General features: G+C 51.3%; 1 protein-coding gene across 3 annotated transcripts; it reads right to left on the bottom strand.

The window, feature by feature from the left end:
• Positions 1–40: 40 nt before the first annotated feature.
• On the bottom strand, positions 41–12,409 carry LOC140711364 (uncharacterized). 3 transcript variants are annotated; one of them, XM_073014337.1, is made up of 4 exons: positions 7,848–12,409; positions 4,169–4,350; positions 2,848–2,998; positions 41–1,105 (listed from the first exon to the last, which is right to left on the bottom strand). In XM_073014337.1, exons 1-4 carry the CDS (start codon positions 8,424–8,426, stop codon positions 962–964), a joined length of 1,056 nt encoding a protein of 351 aa, XP_072870438.1. In that variant the 5' UTR covers positions 8,427–12,409; the 3' UTR covers positions 41–961. The 3 variants fall into 3 exon arrangements, with proteins under 3 accessions (XP_072870438.1, XP_072870437.1, XP_072870436.1); XM_073014336.1 differs by lacking the exon at positions 41–1,105 and having other exon boundaries at positions 1,478–2,998; positions 7,848–8,725; positions 10,267–12,407; XM_073014335.1 differs by lacking the exon at positions 41–1,105 and having other exon boundaries at positions 1,478–2,998; positions 7,848–12,407.
• Positions 12,410–18,137: the final 5,728 nt, after the last annotated feature.

Below are 18,137 nucleotides of genomic sequence, written 5' to 3'. Positions count from 1 at the left end.
GCCTGCCTGGACAGGAGACCAGGAAAATCCAGCAGCTGTTTCAGCTCCTGCCCTGCAGACCTGGAGGCTGGGCTCTGGCAAAGTGTGGGTCCTGGCAGGGCGGGGGCTCAGGGGACTTGCCCAGAGTGATCCTGAGTGCTAGGGCCATGTAGGCAAACTCCAAGTCTTCCTGGGGCTCCTCCAGTGTGGCCAGCAATGACACCAGCTTGTTGCACAGCTGTAGCTGCAGCTCCACCTTGCGGTTGTCCGTAGTCACTGCCGGGGCAGGGCCCGGTCCTACCACACAGGCAGGTGGGGTCAGTTTTTTCGCAGCACCCACCTTGCCCAGCGCCCTCCTCAGAGCTCAAACACGTGCTTGGAGCTTCCCACACCCCAGCTATCCCTGCACCTCGACACAGCTCTGTGCTCTGGGATAACACACAGTTCAGACATCCAAGTTGGGGGCTGAAGAGTCACCTGAGGCCCATCCAGCTACACCCGATAGCCTCAGACCAGCCTCTCCCACCTGGGCACCGGAGGTCTGACTGGGGGGAGCCAGCACTCCTCTCTGCTCTAAAAACACCACATTGATCTGTGCCCAGGGCTGAGCCACACCGTGAGCTCAGAGGAAGGGAGAAGCCGTCCCACTTCGGGGTGCATGCAGACCTGGGCCTCCCACTGATATGCTGTGTGGCCTTTGACATGTCCCTGTGCCTCTCTGAGCCTCAGTTTCCTCATCTGGAAGATGGGGACAGGACTTCCCACTCATGGTTGCTTGAGGTCATCAGGTACAAGGGTAGAGCCATTGTCACGTCCAGGCCCCGAGCGTTTGTCCCAGGCAGGGTCATGGTCAATATCATTCCCGGTGAGACCACTTGGAAACTCATCATGTGCATGGGTGGCCCTGCCTCCATTTGGGAGGCCTCTACCCTGCCACACCTGTGTCTCGGCCCTCCAGGTGCCCCACTGAGGCCCACCCACATCAGCCCACAGGCCAGCTCACCCAGTAGAAGGACATGCCTTCCTCCCGCTCCCAGGCCCTATTGAAGAAGATGTCTCCAGCTGCCTCAAACAGCTCCAGCCCCAGGTTGAGGTTGCCTGTGTACAGGTCCACATTCTGTGCCACCTGAAAGGAGACAGAAGTTCCCTCAAGACCCACACCTAGCGAGGTGGCTACGCGCACCTTTGCCAGGCTCCTTCCCCTCACACACTACAGGTACACTTGAGCATTTTTCAGACCCTGTGCATGAGGGCTGCCCCCACCACTGGCATGAGGACAATGAACTGATGCTCCTGAGTGCCAGGAGGTGACTGAGCAGCTGCAGCCCAGGAGCCCGACACCTGTGAATCCTACCACCAGGGCTAGCCCTAGCCCACTCCCCCTGCACTCAAACCAGTCTCCGTGGCCCCCAGATTGCTGGGAGCCCAGCCCCTGGCTACTTTCTGCGTTGTCACATGCCTGCCACATCAGCAGTGTTTCAGTGTTTGTGGGTGGGCCTGGTCCCCTCTTGGCCATGAGCTCTTGATCCCTCTCCTCAGCTCAAGGAGGTGTGCAGCAGGTGCTCAATAATGAAAGCTTCACCAGGCTCGTGGACTTCACAATTTGTTCCAGATCACACTGTGTTTGGGAAAGCCTCTGAAAACAGCCACTGTGATAGATTCCTTTTGTAAGGAGATGTGCCACGTGTCGCTTGGAGCAAGTTCTTCTGTGTGTTAACTGAGTGGTCACATTATTTGAGCATGTACTGTATACCAGCAAGTGCTGTGCACTGTGAGGGGCCGTGCCTCTGCCCTCAGGGAGAAGATGCTGGCCACCGGGGGAGGATGTGAGGGAACCAGTTGGAGGGAGGGAAAAGGCACACAACAGGTGCTCAGCAGTGGCTTAGGAATGAGTGGATGGATGGATGAATGGATGAGGAGATGTAGACACATGGATGGATGGATGGGTGTGTGGATAGATTAATGCTGGGATGGATGGACGGACGGGTGGATGGATGGACGGACGGGTGGGTGGGTGGATGGGTGGATGGATGGGTGGGTGGAATGATGTGTGTATGTCTGGATGTATGTATGCGTGGGTAGATAATGTATGGATGGGTGGAGGGTAGATGATGTATGTACATGGGGATGGATAGATGGTGGATAGACGAATGTATGGATAAACAAATGGACAGATAGATGAATGGAGGGATGCATTAATAGGTAGATTGGTGGGTGGGTGGATGGATGAATGATTGATGGATGGACGAACGGTGAATGGATGGATGGGTGAGAGGATGGATGAATGGAAGGATCAATAGGTAGATGGATGATGGAAGGATGGATGATGGATGGATGAACAGGTGAATGGATGGATGATGGACAGATGAATGGAACAACAAGTGGATGGATGAAGGATGGATGAATGGATGGATGGATGGATGGATGGATGGATGGACAGATGAATGGAAGGATGGATGGATGGATAGATGGATGAATCATGGATGGATGGAAGGATGAACAGGTGGATGGATGGTGGATAGAAGGATGAATGGATGGATGGATGGATGAACGGGTGAATGGATGGATGATAAAAGGACGGATGGATGAATGGACAGAAGGATGGATGATGGCTAGAAGGATGAACAGGTAAATGGATGGATGATGGAAGGATGAACGGACAAACAGATGGATGAATGGTGGCTGAATGAATGGATGATAAAGGGATGGATGGATGAACAGGTGAATGGATGGATGGATGGAAGGATGAACAGGCGAGTGGATGGATGGAAGAATGAACAGATAAATAGGTGATGGAAGGATGAATGGATGGGTGGATGGACAGAGAGTGAATAGCACAGGGTTCCTCCTGCATCCCTTGCCACTCACCTGGATGTACAGGTCCACCAGCTCGCTCTGCCGCAGGATGTAATAGATCTTCCCTGCTTGCAGCCAGGCATGTGCCTCCTTCTCTTTCCTCTGGAGGTCAATGAAAATCCCCAGACTTCGTTTGGTGTAGTCCAGAGAGGATTTGTAGGCCCTGGAATCAGACACAGGTGTCAGAACAAGGGCTCTCATCCTCCTGGAACCAGTCTGCCTCCTCCCGTGGGTCTGGTGACAGATGAATCTGGCATGTGGGGACTGGGAACGGCCCTCTTGTGTGTGCAGTGTTCTGCCTTTCCCAGGCTGCTGGGAGGGCCAGGGTGAACACACACGGCATGGAAAAGATGAAGGACATCCTTCTGAGGGAATCGAGCATCATGCCGCCCTGTGGCAGGAGGAGTGTGCTAGTCCATCTCCCCTGCCTCCCAGACATGGCCGGTGTCTTCTCCAGACGCACCAGGAGCCGTTAGTGTTCAGAGGCCATCTAGGCTGATGGTTCTCAAGGTGTGCAGGCATCACAGTCACCCGGAGGCCTGTCCTTATAGCTTGCTGGCCCTGCCCCCAGAGCTTCCGGCTCCACCGGCCTGGGGCAGGCCCTAGAACTCCCACTTGCCACAAACTCCTAGGTGACATGGATGCTGCTCTACTGGTCCAGGGACTACACTTTGAGAAGCATGGCTCTAGCACACTGGCCCATTTTCCTTCTGTGAACCTGAGGTCAAGACCGGACTCAGTCTCCCAGGTCCCTGTGGAATCTGGCGGCTCCTCTGCTCTCTCAGTAAGTCCAACACTCAAGGGGCTGTGACTGCAGCAATGTCACTGGGCCCTATGGGTGGGGTGGCCAGGGCCATGGTTACCCCACCAGGTCAGGATGCTTGGAGGAAGCTGACTAGGCCAAATATGGGATGTGAGACCTTGAAACCCTGCCCCAGAGAAGCAGGTGACACAACTGGCTCTGTCTTCTGTGGGAGAGAAGCCACAGGTGGCTACTGTGGTCACATTTAAGGGGACAGATGAAGGCCAGGAGTGAAGATTCGGGGCAGGCACAGGTAAGATGACAAAAGCCACCATAGTAGGAAGAACAGCCCAGAGTGCACGTACTGCCTCTGCTGGGGTTGAGATGACCTTTGACCCAACAAGGGAGGCTCAAGCTGGGACTCACGGGCCAGCAGCAGCCCTGGGATGACCCCAGGCCGGCCAGCTCAAAGCATCTGATGCCAAAGCACCAAATGATCAAAAGGAGAGGGGCTGCTGGGCCCTGGGCCAGCTTCCCTGTGCCCCTCTCCCTGCCCGTCCCCACCTCCACCACTGCAAAGCCAGCCCTTACCGCTCCGTGCCCAGGGACAGGTAGACCTGACTGAAGGTCTCCAGGAGCTGCCCCTCCAGCACCTTGTCGGCCACCTTGCAGGCCAGGGAGAGCTGGAGATCGTGGTAGATGATGTACTGGGCCTCGCTGGGCATGACGGTGGCTGTAGAAGTAGCACAGCCACTGGACGGCCCGCAGTTGGTCTGGGCAGAAGACAAAATGGAAGACGTTAGTCTCCCAGCATCGAAGTGAGGCTGGCTGTGCTCGGAGGCCCCTGCTTGCCTCCTTCACTCCTCTGTGAGCCTGGGCTCCATAGGCGGGCCGCCTGAGCGCAGACAGGCTATGCACCTGCGCCAGGGCAGACGCTGAGCACACTGTGACATGGGCACATCTTGGTGCAGATGCTCATGGTACAGGCCGGCCTTCTTTACAACTCCCAGGGCCGAGGTTGTGGATGGACACAGAGTGAACAGCAGGGGCTCGGCCCGTGCACCAGGCCATCTATTTCTGCTTCACAAAGACCCTCTGGCCAGGACCAGGGCTGCCTTCAGCCTGAGCTGATGAGGCCAGGGGCACAAGTGGCCCCTGTCGCAGATAGAACCCTGAGAGAGCAAAGCCAAGCGTCATGTCTGCCACACACGGCATCATGTTGGGGGAATGGGATTCAAAGCCGGCCCCTGGCGTTCCCACACATGCTTCTCTCATGCAACCAGGCTCCCAAGCCACAGGCTCACTGGCCTCTCCCAAAGCCTGATTTTCTAGTGTCAGAAACATTCCGGAGATTAACATAGGAAACCAGGTACGCCGAATGGACATCTGTCACACACGCCACCCAACAACAGCCGAATACACAGTCCTCTCGAGCACCCATGGGACATTGCCCATGACAGACCATGTGCCAGGCCACAAAATGAGCCTCAGTGAATGGAGAAGGACTCAGACCAAAGCAGAGGTGTTCTTCAGCTGTACTGGCACAAAACTGGAAATCGACAGTGAAGAAAGTGTGGGAAATTCAAAAATATGTGAAAACTACACACTCCTAAACAACCAGTGAGTCAAAGAGACCATCAGGGAAACCGAAAACTAATTTGAGAAGAATGCAAACAAATGCACAGCCCCGGCCAGTGCGGTGGCTCACGCCTCTCATCCCAGCACTGTGGGAGGCCGAGGCGCGAGGATCGCTTGAGTCCAGGAGTTTGAGATCAGCCTAGGAAACATGGTGAAATCCCGTCTCTATATTAAAAAAAAAAATACAAAAATTAGCCGGGTGGGGTGGTGCACATCTGTAATTCTAGCTACTCGGGAGGCTGAGGTATGAGAATGGCTCAAACTTGAGTAGAAGTTGCAGTGAGCTAAGATGGCACCACTGCACCCCAGCCTGGGCAATAGAGCAAAACTCTGTCTTTAAAAATAAAAAATAGCACAACGTATCAAAAATTCCAAGATGCAGCTAAGGCAGTGCTGAAAGGGAAATTTATAACTGTAAATGTCTACATTCAAAGAAAGAAGAAAAATCTCAAATCAAAAACCTAACCTTCCACCTTGAGAAACTAGAAAAAGAACTAAACCCAAAGTGAATAAAAGGAAGAAAATAATAAACGTGAGAGTGGAAATGGGAAGTAAAAATACAGAGAATGGAAAAACAAAAGAGATAATCAACAGAACCGAAGGTGGGTTTTTTGAAAATAACACAATTGACAAATCTTTCACTAGACTGACCAAGAAAAGAAAGACGGGACACAAATGACTAAAATCAGAGACTGAGCACCATGGCTCACGCCTGTCATCCCAGCACTTTGTGAGGCTGAGGTGGAAGGATCGCTGGGGCCAGCATTCAAGACCAGCCTGGGGGAACATGATGAGACCCCATCTCTAATAAAAATGAAGAAATAAAAAATTAAAAACCCAAGTTTCTAAAATCAGAAATGAAAGAGGAAACATTATTGCTGACCTGACAGGAATAAAAGGATTCCATGAAAACACTACGAACAATTGTACACCAACAAACCAGACCATCTAGACACAACAGCCAAACTCCTAGAAGGACACAAACTACCGAAAGTGACTCAAAAATGACCCCAAGGAAGCATGTGGGGTATCAGCCCCGCCCTCGGTCTTCTCGATCGTTCAGCGCAGGGTGGGGAGACAGGGAAGCATGATCCCCGTTTCCTGGCCTGCATTTCCAAGTCTGAATCCCCCAGCACCCCAGGGAGGGCCTCGTAGGAGGAGGTGCCACAGGCTATTGTGCCAAGAGCCACTGGAGGCTGCAGTAGGGGCTGGGGTGCTGGGTTCCTGGAGGGTCTCCTTCCAGTCAGAGAATGTCCCTGGGGAAGAAGCCTGGGTCTGAACCCCCCAACCCTCCTTGGGCAGATGTGTGGCACCGGGGCCCCTTCACATGGTCCTTTCCAAAATCTTATCCCTCCTAGGGCCAGGAGTGGGTGCCAGGCCTGTGCTGGAAATGGGCAGGTTTGGTCACAGCCCCTGGGGCTCTGGTCCAGGTCACAGGAGGCACCTCTGAGTGGTCTCACTATGCCATGACAAAGCGCTGCAAGACAGAGGGGACCCACAACAGTATCCCTTGCCTCAGCCATTTCCCTGGACTCAACTGCCTCATCTATCCTCTGTGGCCTAGATTTCAGACAGCCCTGCCCACCTACTGTCCGTTTACTGCTCAGTCTGCAGTGACTGTTCGATAGCACTCTATGGCTCCCCAGTGCTCTTGGGGAAAAGGCCAAGCCACAGCCTGAGGCCCCAGGCTCTGCTTAGCTCTCCAGAAGAGCTTCTCACCATCCAGCACCCAACCCACCTACTCCCAACTCTGCACCTCCCTGCATAAGCCCTGCTCACTCACCCCCACTCACACCCCACTCATCCCCGCTCCCACTCCCGCTCACTCACCCCCATCACACCCCACTCATCCCCGCTCACTCACCCCCACTCTCTCACCCCTACTCTCTCAGCCCTAGGCCTTCACACAGGCTACACCACCAGCCTCTCCTCCACCACTAGCCCCTCATCCACCAACTATTACTTGACTAAATCCTCTCAACCCTCTGGTTCTAGACTAAAGAGGCTTCCCTAACCCAGGGCCAAGTGCTGCCCCGCCATCACGCCACTCACCCTTTTGTGGCTTCTGTGGCCTGAAGCTCACATTCCCACGCTCAGTCCCTGCCACCCGAGGACCCCACAAGCCCCATTTGTGGGTGGGGCCCGGCACACTCTGCACAACGAGCTGCTTTTGCATGAACTGCTCTGCGGCTTTGGGCAATCACCCGTCCCCGTGTCCTCTGTGAAGTGGGATGACAGGTGCGCAGGCTGCCAACATACCAAGCAGATAACACGGGCACAAGAACTGGCATTCAGGGCCTGGCTCATGGAGGGGCCCAAAGTCCCAGCTCAGCAGAGCCTGCCTTGATCCCAGGGTTATGTCTAGGAATTCCCAGCATGCAGGACTTTCAGTGCTCAAGGCAGGATGGTCCCTGGGCAAACCAGGAAGAGCTGGCTGCCTCAATAGGCCACAGAGGGCCTGGCCGTGCATGGGAACTGCCTGTCTCCAGGGCGCTTGCCAACATCTGCTGCTGGCCATGGCTCAGCACTTTCGATGGCGGAAAACCCACCACTTGTTTCCGAATCACAAACCCCAGGTGTGCCCTGACCCAAGTGGCCCCAGAAGGCGCACAGGAGGAACTGGGGCACTCACTCTCCACGTGGCCCATCTCCACGGCGACCAGAAGGGCCCACTCATAGTAGCCCTTGCCCTGCTGGGCCGGGCCCTGGCGGGTGCAGAGGTGGCCCAGCTACAGGAGCACGTGGGTGAAGTCCCGGCCACATTCCCTGACAGGGCAGCCTTGAGAACAGCCGCACGGCCCCCAGGAAGTAGTGCTGGGCCAGCCTGCTGGCACTCGCGTGCAGGCACAGGGTCCCAAAGTTGGCCAGCACCACTGCCTGGTTCCTCCGCTGCCCCAGGTCCCAAGGCGCCCGTAAGGCGCAGTAGTAGCCCTCGGCTGCCTGCCTCATCTGGCCTGTCCTCTTCAGAGCCATGGCCAGCATGTTGGCAATCACACCCTGCTGGTCCTCGCTGGCCACCACTGCATCCTGGACAGACTACAGGATGTTCAGGGTCACCAGGCTCTGTCCATGAAGCACGTGAAGCCAGGGCCACCAGGCGGTCCACGATGGCACGGACTCCGGCCATGAGGAGGCCAGCTTTCTTGGCCGCCCCTCGGGCCTGTGCCCGGCGCCCAGTCAGCTCCTCCTCGTCGCTAAAGCTGCAGAACATGCCGCTCAGCCATGGTAGCGCCACGTCGTACAGGCCACGGAAGCTGGCCTTGGACCCGGGGGCATTCAGGAACAGCAGCAGTGAGCTCAGGGCCTCTGGGTCCTCCCAGTCGTCCTCAGCTTCCAAGAAGAAGGAGGGCTCCTCGGGGTCCTGCAAGCTCACGTTGCGGGATGCCGCACAGAGACCCCAGGACGCTGGCTCCAGGGGGCAGCCTGGGCAGGTCTTGCATTGTTTCAGAACATTCTTCACCTTCGGCAGGGTCTCCTGTGGCTCCAGGCCCAGGCAAGGTGGAGGTATTTCTGCAAGTCACAAAAACACCTAGACAGATGTGAGTCCTTGGTCCACTGGGGGCAGAGTCCCCACATCCCCGACCCTGGCGCAGCTTGCCACGAGCCCTTGAGAATTATGTGCAATGCAAACTCGGGGCCTGGAGCACGTAGGAACTCCGGCACTATGGGGACAGAGAGAACACGCAGGCCCGTGGCCCGACTCTCCTACAATATCAGCCTCCTGTCCTGCTTTGTCACCCACCTGACAGCAAGGTTTTAGGAGACTATGTCAGCTCAGTGACCCCTCAGAGATGCCTTTCCCTTTAGAAAGAATCAAAGCCTTCTAACTGGACCCATGTATACGCAGCACTACAACTACAAACGGAACTTTTGTCAGCATATTGGGCCCCCCGGTGGGGTACAGGAATCCATGAAATCCTCAACAGCCAATCAGAGCTATTGATCAGCTCAAAAGCTGCTATGCAAAATTGGTAAAGCCACCGATGGCACAAGACAGGGGTGTTGTCCCCATGTACCCAGCTCCGTGCAGGGAAACGGACCATCCCTGCAGGAAGGATGGGAAAGCTGCCAGGCCCCTGTGGCCACCTTCACCTTGGATGGTCTGAAAACCTGAAGCCCTCAGTTCCTAAAGGGTTAACAAAGGCCAGACTGCTCAAGCAGCCCACTGGTGTTTGCTGGCTTTGGTGGATTCCTAGCCAAAGCCCCCTCCCAGAGGTGAGCAAACAAGCGCATTTCCTGTTGGAAAACCTGGGATGAAAGGAGGCATTACTGGGAAGGGATAAACCTAGATTTAAACAGACTCTCTGTTTCAAGCTCACATGTAAAAAGTATTTTCTATACAAACTGCCTCCTAATTCATCTGTAAAGCCTTGGAATTAAAAAAATAAATAAATATGATTTAGAGGCAAATGTCTGACTTGACTACACTAGATGAGCTAAGAAATGTCCCCCACCCGGCAGAGGCACACAGCCCCTCCCAGCCACTACCCTGGCCTCCGGGGCAGCTGGAGAGCCACGTGCCTTGGCTCCAGTGACTTTGGCAGAGGGTGGAACCACCCCCTCCCTGAGGCAAACCTACAACAGCCTTCCCTTCCCCTCTGGCTCCCCTCAGGAAGGAGCAGACCCTTCAGGGACCTCAGTTGAGGCCCCTGCAACCTAAGGCTCTGAATTCTGCTACCCACTGAGGGCAGTGTGGCCTCCCATCTCTGAGGCAGAGCACAGGGTGAACTGCAGCTTCTCCAGGTCATGAAGAAGGAACCCACAGCTACATGTGGGCCCCAGCAGTGGAAAGGATGCCCCACCTCGGTCGGGCACCAGGTGGGGGCCAGCATGTTCATTGGAAGAAGTGTGGGACCCCACGGCCTCCAGTGCCAGAGTAGACGGGAGGTTCGGGCCCACCTCAGGCGATGTCCCTCAAGTCCCCGACCCACACCACAGAGGGGTGACAGCCGCATCCAATGCCCACCATACTCAGCTCTGTCCCCTCCCCTGGTGTTACTCCAAGGCCCAGCTCATAACCAGAGGAAGCCTGAGCCACGGGCAAAACCCACCTTGTTCCTGCGGCTACTCGGTCTCAGCTTCCTCTACTGAATCTGGCAAGGGAGAAAAGAGAAGAAATGAACACCCCCAGCCAGCACCTCTGGTCCCATGTCAGGTTGATCTGGGTGTGGGTGTTGCAGGGTGAGAGCATTGCAGGGTGCAAGGGTTAAAAGTCACATCATCCTCTTCCCTCCTGGATCATGGGAACAACATCACTGGGGGGTGTACACCTTCTGTGATACTGGGAGTAACATCGTCTTCTGTGCCTTGGAATATTAAGGACAATATCATGGGGGGGCCCGTACATCTTCTGCAATATTGGAATAATATTCTCCTCTCTCCCCCTGCATACTAGGAAAGATATCACAGAGTGGGTGTTCACCTCCTGCGATATGGGGATTAATACCATCTTCTCCCCTTCCAGATATCAGGAAGAGTATCACACGGGGGTGTACGGTGTCTGCGATTCTGGGAGTAATATCAACCTCTCAGCCTTGGAATACTAAGAAGAATATCACAGGGTGGATGTACACCCCCTGCCATATTGGGAGTAACATCAGCCTCTCCTCTCCATGGATATTATGAACAATATCCCAGGCTGGGTGTATGCCTCCTACTCTATGGGGAATCATATCATCCTCTCCCTTCCAGAATATTAATAACAATATCACAGGGTGGGTGAACATAGCCTGTGATACTGGAATTATTATCATCCCCTCTCCCTCCAGATACTAGGAACCATATCACAGAAGAGCTGTACCCTCCCTGTGATATTGGGAGTAATATCATACGCTTCTTCTGTGAATATTAGGAGCAATATCACCGGGTGGCTGTCCATTCATTGCTATGTTGGGAGTCATGTCATATTCTACCCCCCTGGATATTAGGATCAGTTTAGCAGGGTGCGTGTACACCTACTGTGATATTAAAACTAAAATCATGCTCTCTGTCCCTGGATATTAGGAACAACATCACAGGTAGGTATACACCCCCTGCAGTATTAGAAGCAATAATATGATTAATTAGTAAGCATCAATGATCGATTTTAATAATTATCAGGCTGGTCTCGAACTCTTGACTTCAGGTGATCTGCCTGCCTCAGTCTCCCAAAGTGCTGGAATTACAGGCGTGAGGCACCGCCCCCAGCCAACACTCCTTGACATTCCTTTTTGGACCTCAAATTTAGCATACCGAAAACACACTTTTGATTCCCCCTGCTATAACCCACTCCTCCCGGAGTCTTCCCGATGCCAATAACAGCATCTCTAGTCTTCCAGTTACTCAGGCCAAAATCCTTGACATCATCCTTAAAACTTCTTTTTCTCTCTCTTGTCATCCAACCCATTTAAACTCTCCTTTCAAAATATATGCCAGACCTAACCACTTCTCACCTTTCTCATCATTTCCAACCAGGTCCAGCCCTCATCACAGCGCTCTGGGTTACTGCAAAAGCCTCCCAATCGCCAGGCACAGTGGCTCACGCCTGAAATCCCAGCACTTTGGTAGGCCAAGGCAGGTGGATCATCAGAGATCAGGAGCTCAAGACCAGCCTGACCAACATGGTGAAACCCCTCTACTAAAAATACAAAAAATTAGCCAAGCATGGTGGTGGGTGCCTGTAATCCCAGCTATTCGGGAGGCTGAAGCAGGAGAATCACTTGAACTCAGAAGACAGAGGTTACAGTGAGCCGAGATCGTGCCATTGCACTCCAGCCTGGGTGACAAGAGTGAAACTCCATCTCAGAAGGTCAAAAAAAAAAAAAAAAAAAAGCCTCCCAACCCACCTGTCTCCTTCCGCCTTTCACCCTGCCCTGCATTCTACCTTCCACTCTCAAACATTTCAGAAAAAAAAAAAATTATATCCACAGAGAAAGTACAAATGGGGTGAAATGTTTGGGGAATCTGAGGGAAGAGTATATGGGAATTCTCTGTACTATTTTTGCAACTTTTCCATAAGTCTGGATTATTTCGAATTCAAGAGTTAAACAAAGAAAAAAATAAAAAACACACTATCTCCCTTTGTGAATCCATCCTGTCTTTCCCCTGGCAACTTAAGGACGCTCTCAACTAACACATCTATTTTTTCATGAACACTAAAAGAACTCTTGTCTAGTTTTCACTTTCTGTGCTTGGCAGTAGAAGAGTGTGTGTGTGTGTGTGTGTGTGTGTACTTCATATATATGTGTGCATATATATGTGTGTGGTGTTTATGTATATATAGAGAGGGAGAAATATATATATGAATATATATATGAATATATAGTATATTTACAATGGTAATGTGTATATATATAAATATATGTGTGTAGATATATATAATACATACCCCATAGCCTGTCCTTAACCAGTTCTAAACTTAGTCAGAAAAACACATACCTAAGCAGAGAATTTCAAAATAATATGATGAATATTTTGATAGAGGGATGTGTTGCTATGGAACACGCTGCTAAGACACAAAACCTCCTAGATGGGACAATGAATGAATGAAGTTTTGCACCTATAGTCGCCCCCTCTGATATCCCCTCAAACCTTTATAGTTATATGCATTTGCTTCCCCCAGGGCCCCCGTTTCATAAGGGTTAGTCCTAGAGTCTAGCAAGTTCCTACTACAGCTGGCACACATATGCCATTCAAGAAACAGTGGCGGAGTGAACGACGAGTTAAGAGCCATTTGTCAGCCAGTGCTCAGTAATACAACATGCACTGGTGTGCAAATTATACTTTTGTTGAAAGCAACAGCAGGATCACAAATTATCTTTCCAGAGAAAGCAACCCTCAAAAGCTTCTTTACCCTACTAAAGCACATTATAAGAAGCGCCCCTTATATAAAAGAAAACCTCCTCATTCGTTTTCAATGGCATGTAAACCTAATAAGCCTCCGCCTCTGATGACATCTCTTCCATCCCCAGGGCTAGATAAAGGAGGTTCCGGAAACCCTGGTAGTTGTGAAGGTGGCTCCCAGCTCTGACAGTCTTGAACCCTGCGGGCACGGAGGTCACACAGCAGAAGAACAACCGAGGGAAGCATCATCAGGCTTCGAATATGTTTGAATCAGAGATGGCAAATAGGCTGCAGCCAACTGAAAACACCAGAGATTCATGGTGGCCACCTGAGGGGTTATGCTCTTAAAAAACAAAAATAAAAATTAAAAATTAAAAAATTAAGAAAGGAAGCGGTCAAGAATCCATCAGGTCTGACTGAGACGTGTATCAGTGACTAACACCCCGTATGGCAAAAATACTCCGGTGCGCTTTGGGTACTCACAGCTTCAGCAGTATTCAAAGGCGTGTGCTTCCCTAAGACTAAGCCACGGGAATACCCCCAGCAACACTGCCAGGAGAAACGTCTCACATGGATTTGGCTAGAAATACAGTTGTCTTTAACAAATTAACACTGAATAGATCCTGACTTATTAGAGCCTGTGAGAATGACATTCTCAATGATAACAGTTATCACTACAATCTCCAAACATCTGCGATCCTGCAGGGAGGAGCTGTGACAGTGCAGGCCAAGTGTCCAGAATGCTTCCCAGACTGCCTGTTAAAGAATAAAAGAAATGAAACCCCCCGTAAGAATGTCTTCACTCACATTTAGCCAGTTGTTCCTTTGTGTGCATCTCTGTGCTAAAATGGCCATTCTTCCCCACAGCCTGAAGTCATATGCTAAAATAAATGAGACTCACATGAAGCCAGAAACATGCAGATGCGAGGAAACCAACACAAACGAAATCGGCTGGAGAGCGTGGCCAGGAGGATGGTACTTCCTAGGAAGCAATTACTTCATCTCTGCCCATGAAGCAGGCAGCTGTCATTGTCCCCCAGGCCCACGCCAGCCACTCGAAGTAGGTTCTAACCAAACTACCTCCAACAAGCAATGTAAATACACCACACAACTGGCTTCTGAAAGGACACCTTGCAACCAACAAGAAACTGTTAGCACAACTTTGACAAACTGTGCAACTAAAAACCTTGGAAAGGGAAAAACACTGCCACATTTTGACTCAAATACTGTTACGTGGTAGCACTGCAATAATTCACTGAAATGAAAGAATGAATGAGGAATATGTTTATATAGGAATCAGAGGAAGCATGACTAATCATTTAAAGAAATAGGTCAAGAAACTGCTACGTTCAAATGCTACCGTGAGACACTGTCAGGGCCTTAGGCAAATTCACTTCTCTTGGTCCTGTTTCTAGGTTCATCAAAAACCAGCTTTGGACTAGGGAATCTGTTGCTTCCCAAAGCCTTCCTTCTGTGATTCCAGCCCAGATTTTAGGACTGCTCTCCCACTTGGTATATGAAAGCACTTTCTATGTAGAACAGCAAGAGTACATTTCTGTGTTGAATGCGGTTTGGGACCTACTCTATGAGGAAGAATATCATCATGTAACTTTAAGCATGACGACAAGGCGCACTCTAGATAAGGATAACACATAAGATGTGGCCATACACTTGTGCATGCCTGGCAGGGAGATGGAGAAGGCTCATTTAATGAAGCCGGGGTGCCCGTTGCACCTGAACATCCTCAGTCCATGTCAAGTTCACAACGTCCTTCTGACATCAAACCACAGGTATCACATACTTTTCCATACTTTCCACCCAAGATTAAAGTATGCAGAGCACCGTGATAAAGACACCTCCATTCCCAGCATGTTGGCTCTCATTCCGTAGAATTACATACTTTCGGTGCAAAATGGTGACCAGGTTGCAGCGGCAAGCAAGACTGGGCTCAGTGGGGACAGCAGGCCCTGCAGGAGCCACCACTCCTGTCGACACAGTCTGATGCAGCTGCAGAGAAGCTGTGGTGTAGGAACCTAGTTTTTAGATTCCTTCCTGGGCAGGGGTCGTCGCGAGAGACCACTCGACACGGAAGTCACAGTGGAGAGATTTATTGCTAGCGCGCTAGGGTCCTATGTCCGAAGTTGGCCACAGGACCCCGAATGCTTGTTACAGACAGTTTATAAAGGCAAAAACTACAAAAATTCACAAAGCTTGAGGCGCAAGATGATTGGAGCAGGTTATGGCCTGAGCAAGATGTCTTACTCTAATTGGTTGGTTTGAACCTGGTTTGAACCCTCACGGGGTATTTCCCGGACTTGTTCTTCTGTTTGAATTCCAGGAATTTGGGTGGGTGTTTTAGATAGCCACACGGACATCGGGCGAGTGCTTTAGATGGCCACCTGGTCATTGGGTGGGTGCTTTTAGATAGCCACCTGGTGTGGCTTTTCTAAGCTTCTAAGTTTCTAAGTCTAAAAGTCTAAAGGTTTCTAAGTTTCTAAATCTATTTTCATTTCCTCCTCTTTTTGTGACCAAGAGGCTCAATCTTGAGCCTCCTCTTCTGTCCTGAGGGCTTGGTATTGTAGGGTAAGGACCATAGCCTGCAGAATGTTTAACTTACACGGCCGGAGAGTCAGGATGAGCATGAGTAGGATAAGGGGGCCTAAGATGGTGGAGACTAAGGTGCTGAACTAAGGGGACTGGTTGTACCAGCTTTTAAACCAATTTTGTTGAGACTCTTTTTTTTTTTTTTTTTCGTTTGTCTAATCTTTCTCTTAGTTTTGCCATAGAATCTTTAACCACTCCTGAATGGTCTGCGTAAAAGCAACATTGTTCTTTGAGGGCTGCACAGAGCCCGCCTTCCTTTAAGAAGACAATTTTTAGTCCTCGTCGGTTTTGCAATACAACTTCAGACAGAGAGGTTAGAGATTCTTCAAGTTTTGAAATAGAGTGTTCTATGGCTCTAAGGTCCTCATCTATGGCTGCCCTAAGTTGTTGCAGATGGTAGCTACCACGTATTAAAGCTGCTGTTCTGGTCCCAACCCCAGCTGCTACTCCCACTCCTAGCATTACAGCGAGGGTGAGTGAGACAGGTTCCTTTTTGGGTCTACTATAAGCTTTCTGTTCATACCGGAGGTCAAAGGAGTCTCCAGAGTGATAGTATACTCGGGGAACAACCTGTACTAACACGCAGTAGTCTGTGCTGCGGTTAAACGCTGCTGTGGATACACAGGGAGTGAGTCCAGTGTTGCAAGCCCACCAGTCTGTCCCAGAAGGGACTAAATAGTGATTGGAGCTAGGCACTGTCAGAGTCTTGTCACAGAGATGCTGATGGCTAGTGGGCACCTTTCCTATACAGATTCCTGACCCAGAAACTTCAGCCAGGGTCAGCTTTTTATGCTGATCCCATGCACATCCAGTAGGATTAGTGGAGTTGGTGAAATTATTAGTGGAGGCAATGCCCTCATAATAAGGGGGGGCTGTCGCTAGGCACAGCCAACAAGAGGAGGTGGATTCTGGCCTGGTCTGGTTCAAGGCAAAGTAAGAGCCCTTTATGAGATTAAGGAGCCTGTCACCTAAGCCCGGAGAACTCAAGGGCAGGGTAGTGCCTTGAGGGGCCTTTGGCTGAGGGCCCTGAGGGGCCTCCGGCCGAGGGCCCTGAGGGTCCTCCGCCTGGGAGCCCTGAGGGTCCTCCGGCCGGGGGCCCTGAGGGGCCTCCGGCTGAGGGCCCTGAGGGGCCCCCGGCTGAGGAGGCCTTGCTTCTGGTAAAACTGGGTTTTGCCCTATTGAGACAGGAGCTGAGGCAGGGCTAACTGCTAGTCTAATTTGGATGGGGATCCTAAACAGTGGCTTTTGGTGTAAATATAGGCCCCATATTAACCCTGACATCCAGCGGCCATCAGATTTCGCCGCTTTTTTGAATTTGATGCAGACCAGATTACAATCAGCCGAATACCGGGTTCTGGTGCAGGGCTTAACAAAGGACATGGATATGTACCATGGTGTTGTGGCCCATTTCCATTCTCCATCATTAGTAGTTACACAAGTCCAGCTAGCACAATACAGGGAAGTTATATCCCCGCAAGTTTGTTTCATTTTTCCTGTCCGGAATCCGGGGCAGGCATAGAACCCGTTCCGGCTTATGGACACCTTTCTAGCCTGTTTTCTCTATACTCCCCCTTCCATGTTATTTACCCCTGCTACTTTATCTAGGTTGAAATAAAGGTCAGGAAACCAAGTTCCCACAGGGGCAATTTGTGAAGTCTCATATAGGACTTCATGGGTATTAAAATTAGTTACTCTCCAGGTTAGGTTAAAAGGTTGGTGGGGGTTTTTGGTGTCAGCGACGCGAGGAAGGAGGGCTAGTAGTAAGCAAAGGGTTAGGTACGAGAGAGTCTTATCTTGAGGGGGTCCTCGGAGCGACGGAGTCTCCATGTCTCAGGTGGTCCGGGCGTCTCTGGAGCAGCCTTGGCGTGGGATGCGTGGATCCAAGTGGCGATTTTGTCAACCTTTATGGCTGGAAGGGGTGGCTGGTCTGCGAATGTCCTGGCCGGTACAGTTCTGCCAAGGGGGCCCAGATTTGGGCCTGTACTGCTTGTAGTCCTTTTAGCCGGGCCTGCAGGTCAGTCTTAGAGTTGGAGGGAGAAAAGGAGTCAAGTAGGGTCGACAAAGGGGGAGGTCCTCCGTAGAGGATTTCATATGGAGTGAGCCCAAAGCGGTTAGGCGTATTCCGGGCTCTTAAAAGAGCTAGAGATAGGAGGCGTCTCCAATCTTTTAAGCCAGTCTCTAAGGTCAATTTAGTAAGGGTCTCTTTTATTGTTCTATTTATTCTTTCTACCTGTCCTAAGCTCTGGGGTCTATAAGCACAATGCAATTTCCAATTAATCCCCAGTATCCTGGCTAGCCCCTGACTTACCTGGAAAACGAAGGCCGGCCCGTTGTCTGACCTAATTACCTTGGGAAGTTCAAATCTAGGAAAGATTTTTTCCAGAATCTTCTTGGCTACTATGTGTGCCGTTTCTTGCCGGGTGGGGTAGGCTTCTACCCATCCTGAAAAGGTATCTACAAACAGTAGTAAGTACTTATACCCAGCATAGTGAGGTTT

This window comes from Chlorocebus sabaeus, unplaced genomic scaffold (genome assembly GCF_047675955.1).
Source record: "Chlorocebus sabaeus isolate Y175 unplaced genomic scaffold, mChlSab1.0.hap1 unalloc_scaffold_721, whole genome shotgun sequence".
NCBI lineage: Eukaryota > Metazoa > Chordata > Mammalia > Primates > Cercopithecidae > Chlorocebus > Chlorocebus sabaeus.
The sequence above is the reverse complement of the archived record's forward strand: the minus strand, read 5'-3'. Positions and strand labels throughout refer to the sequence as shown.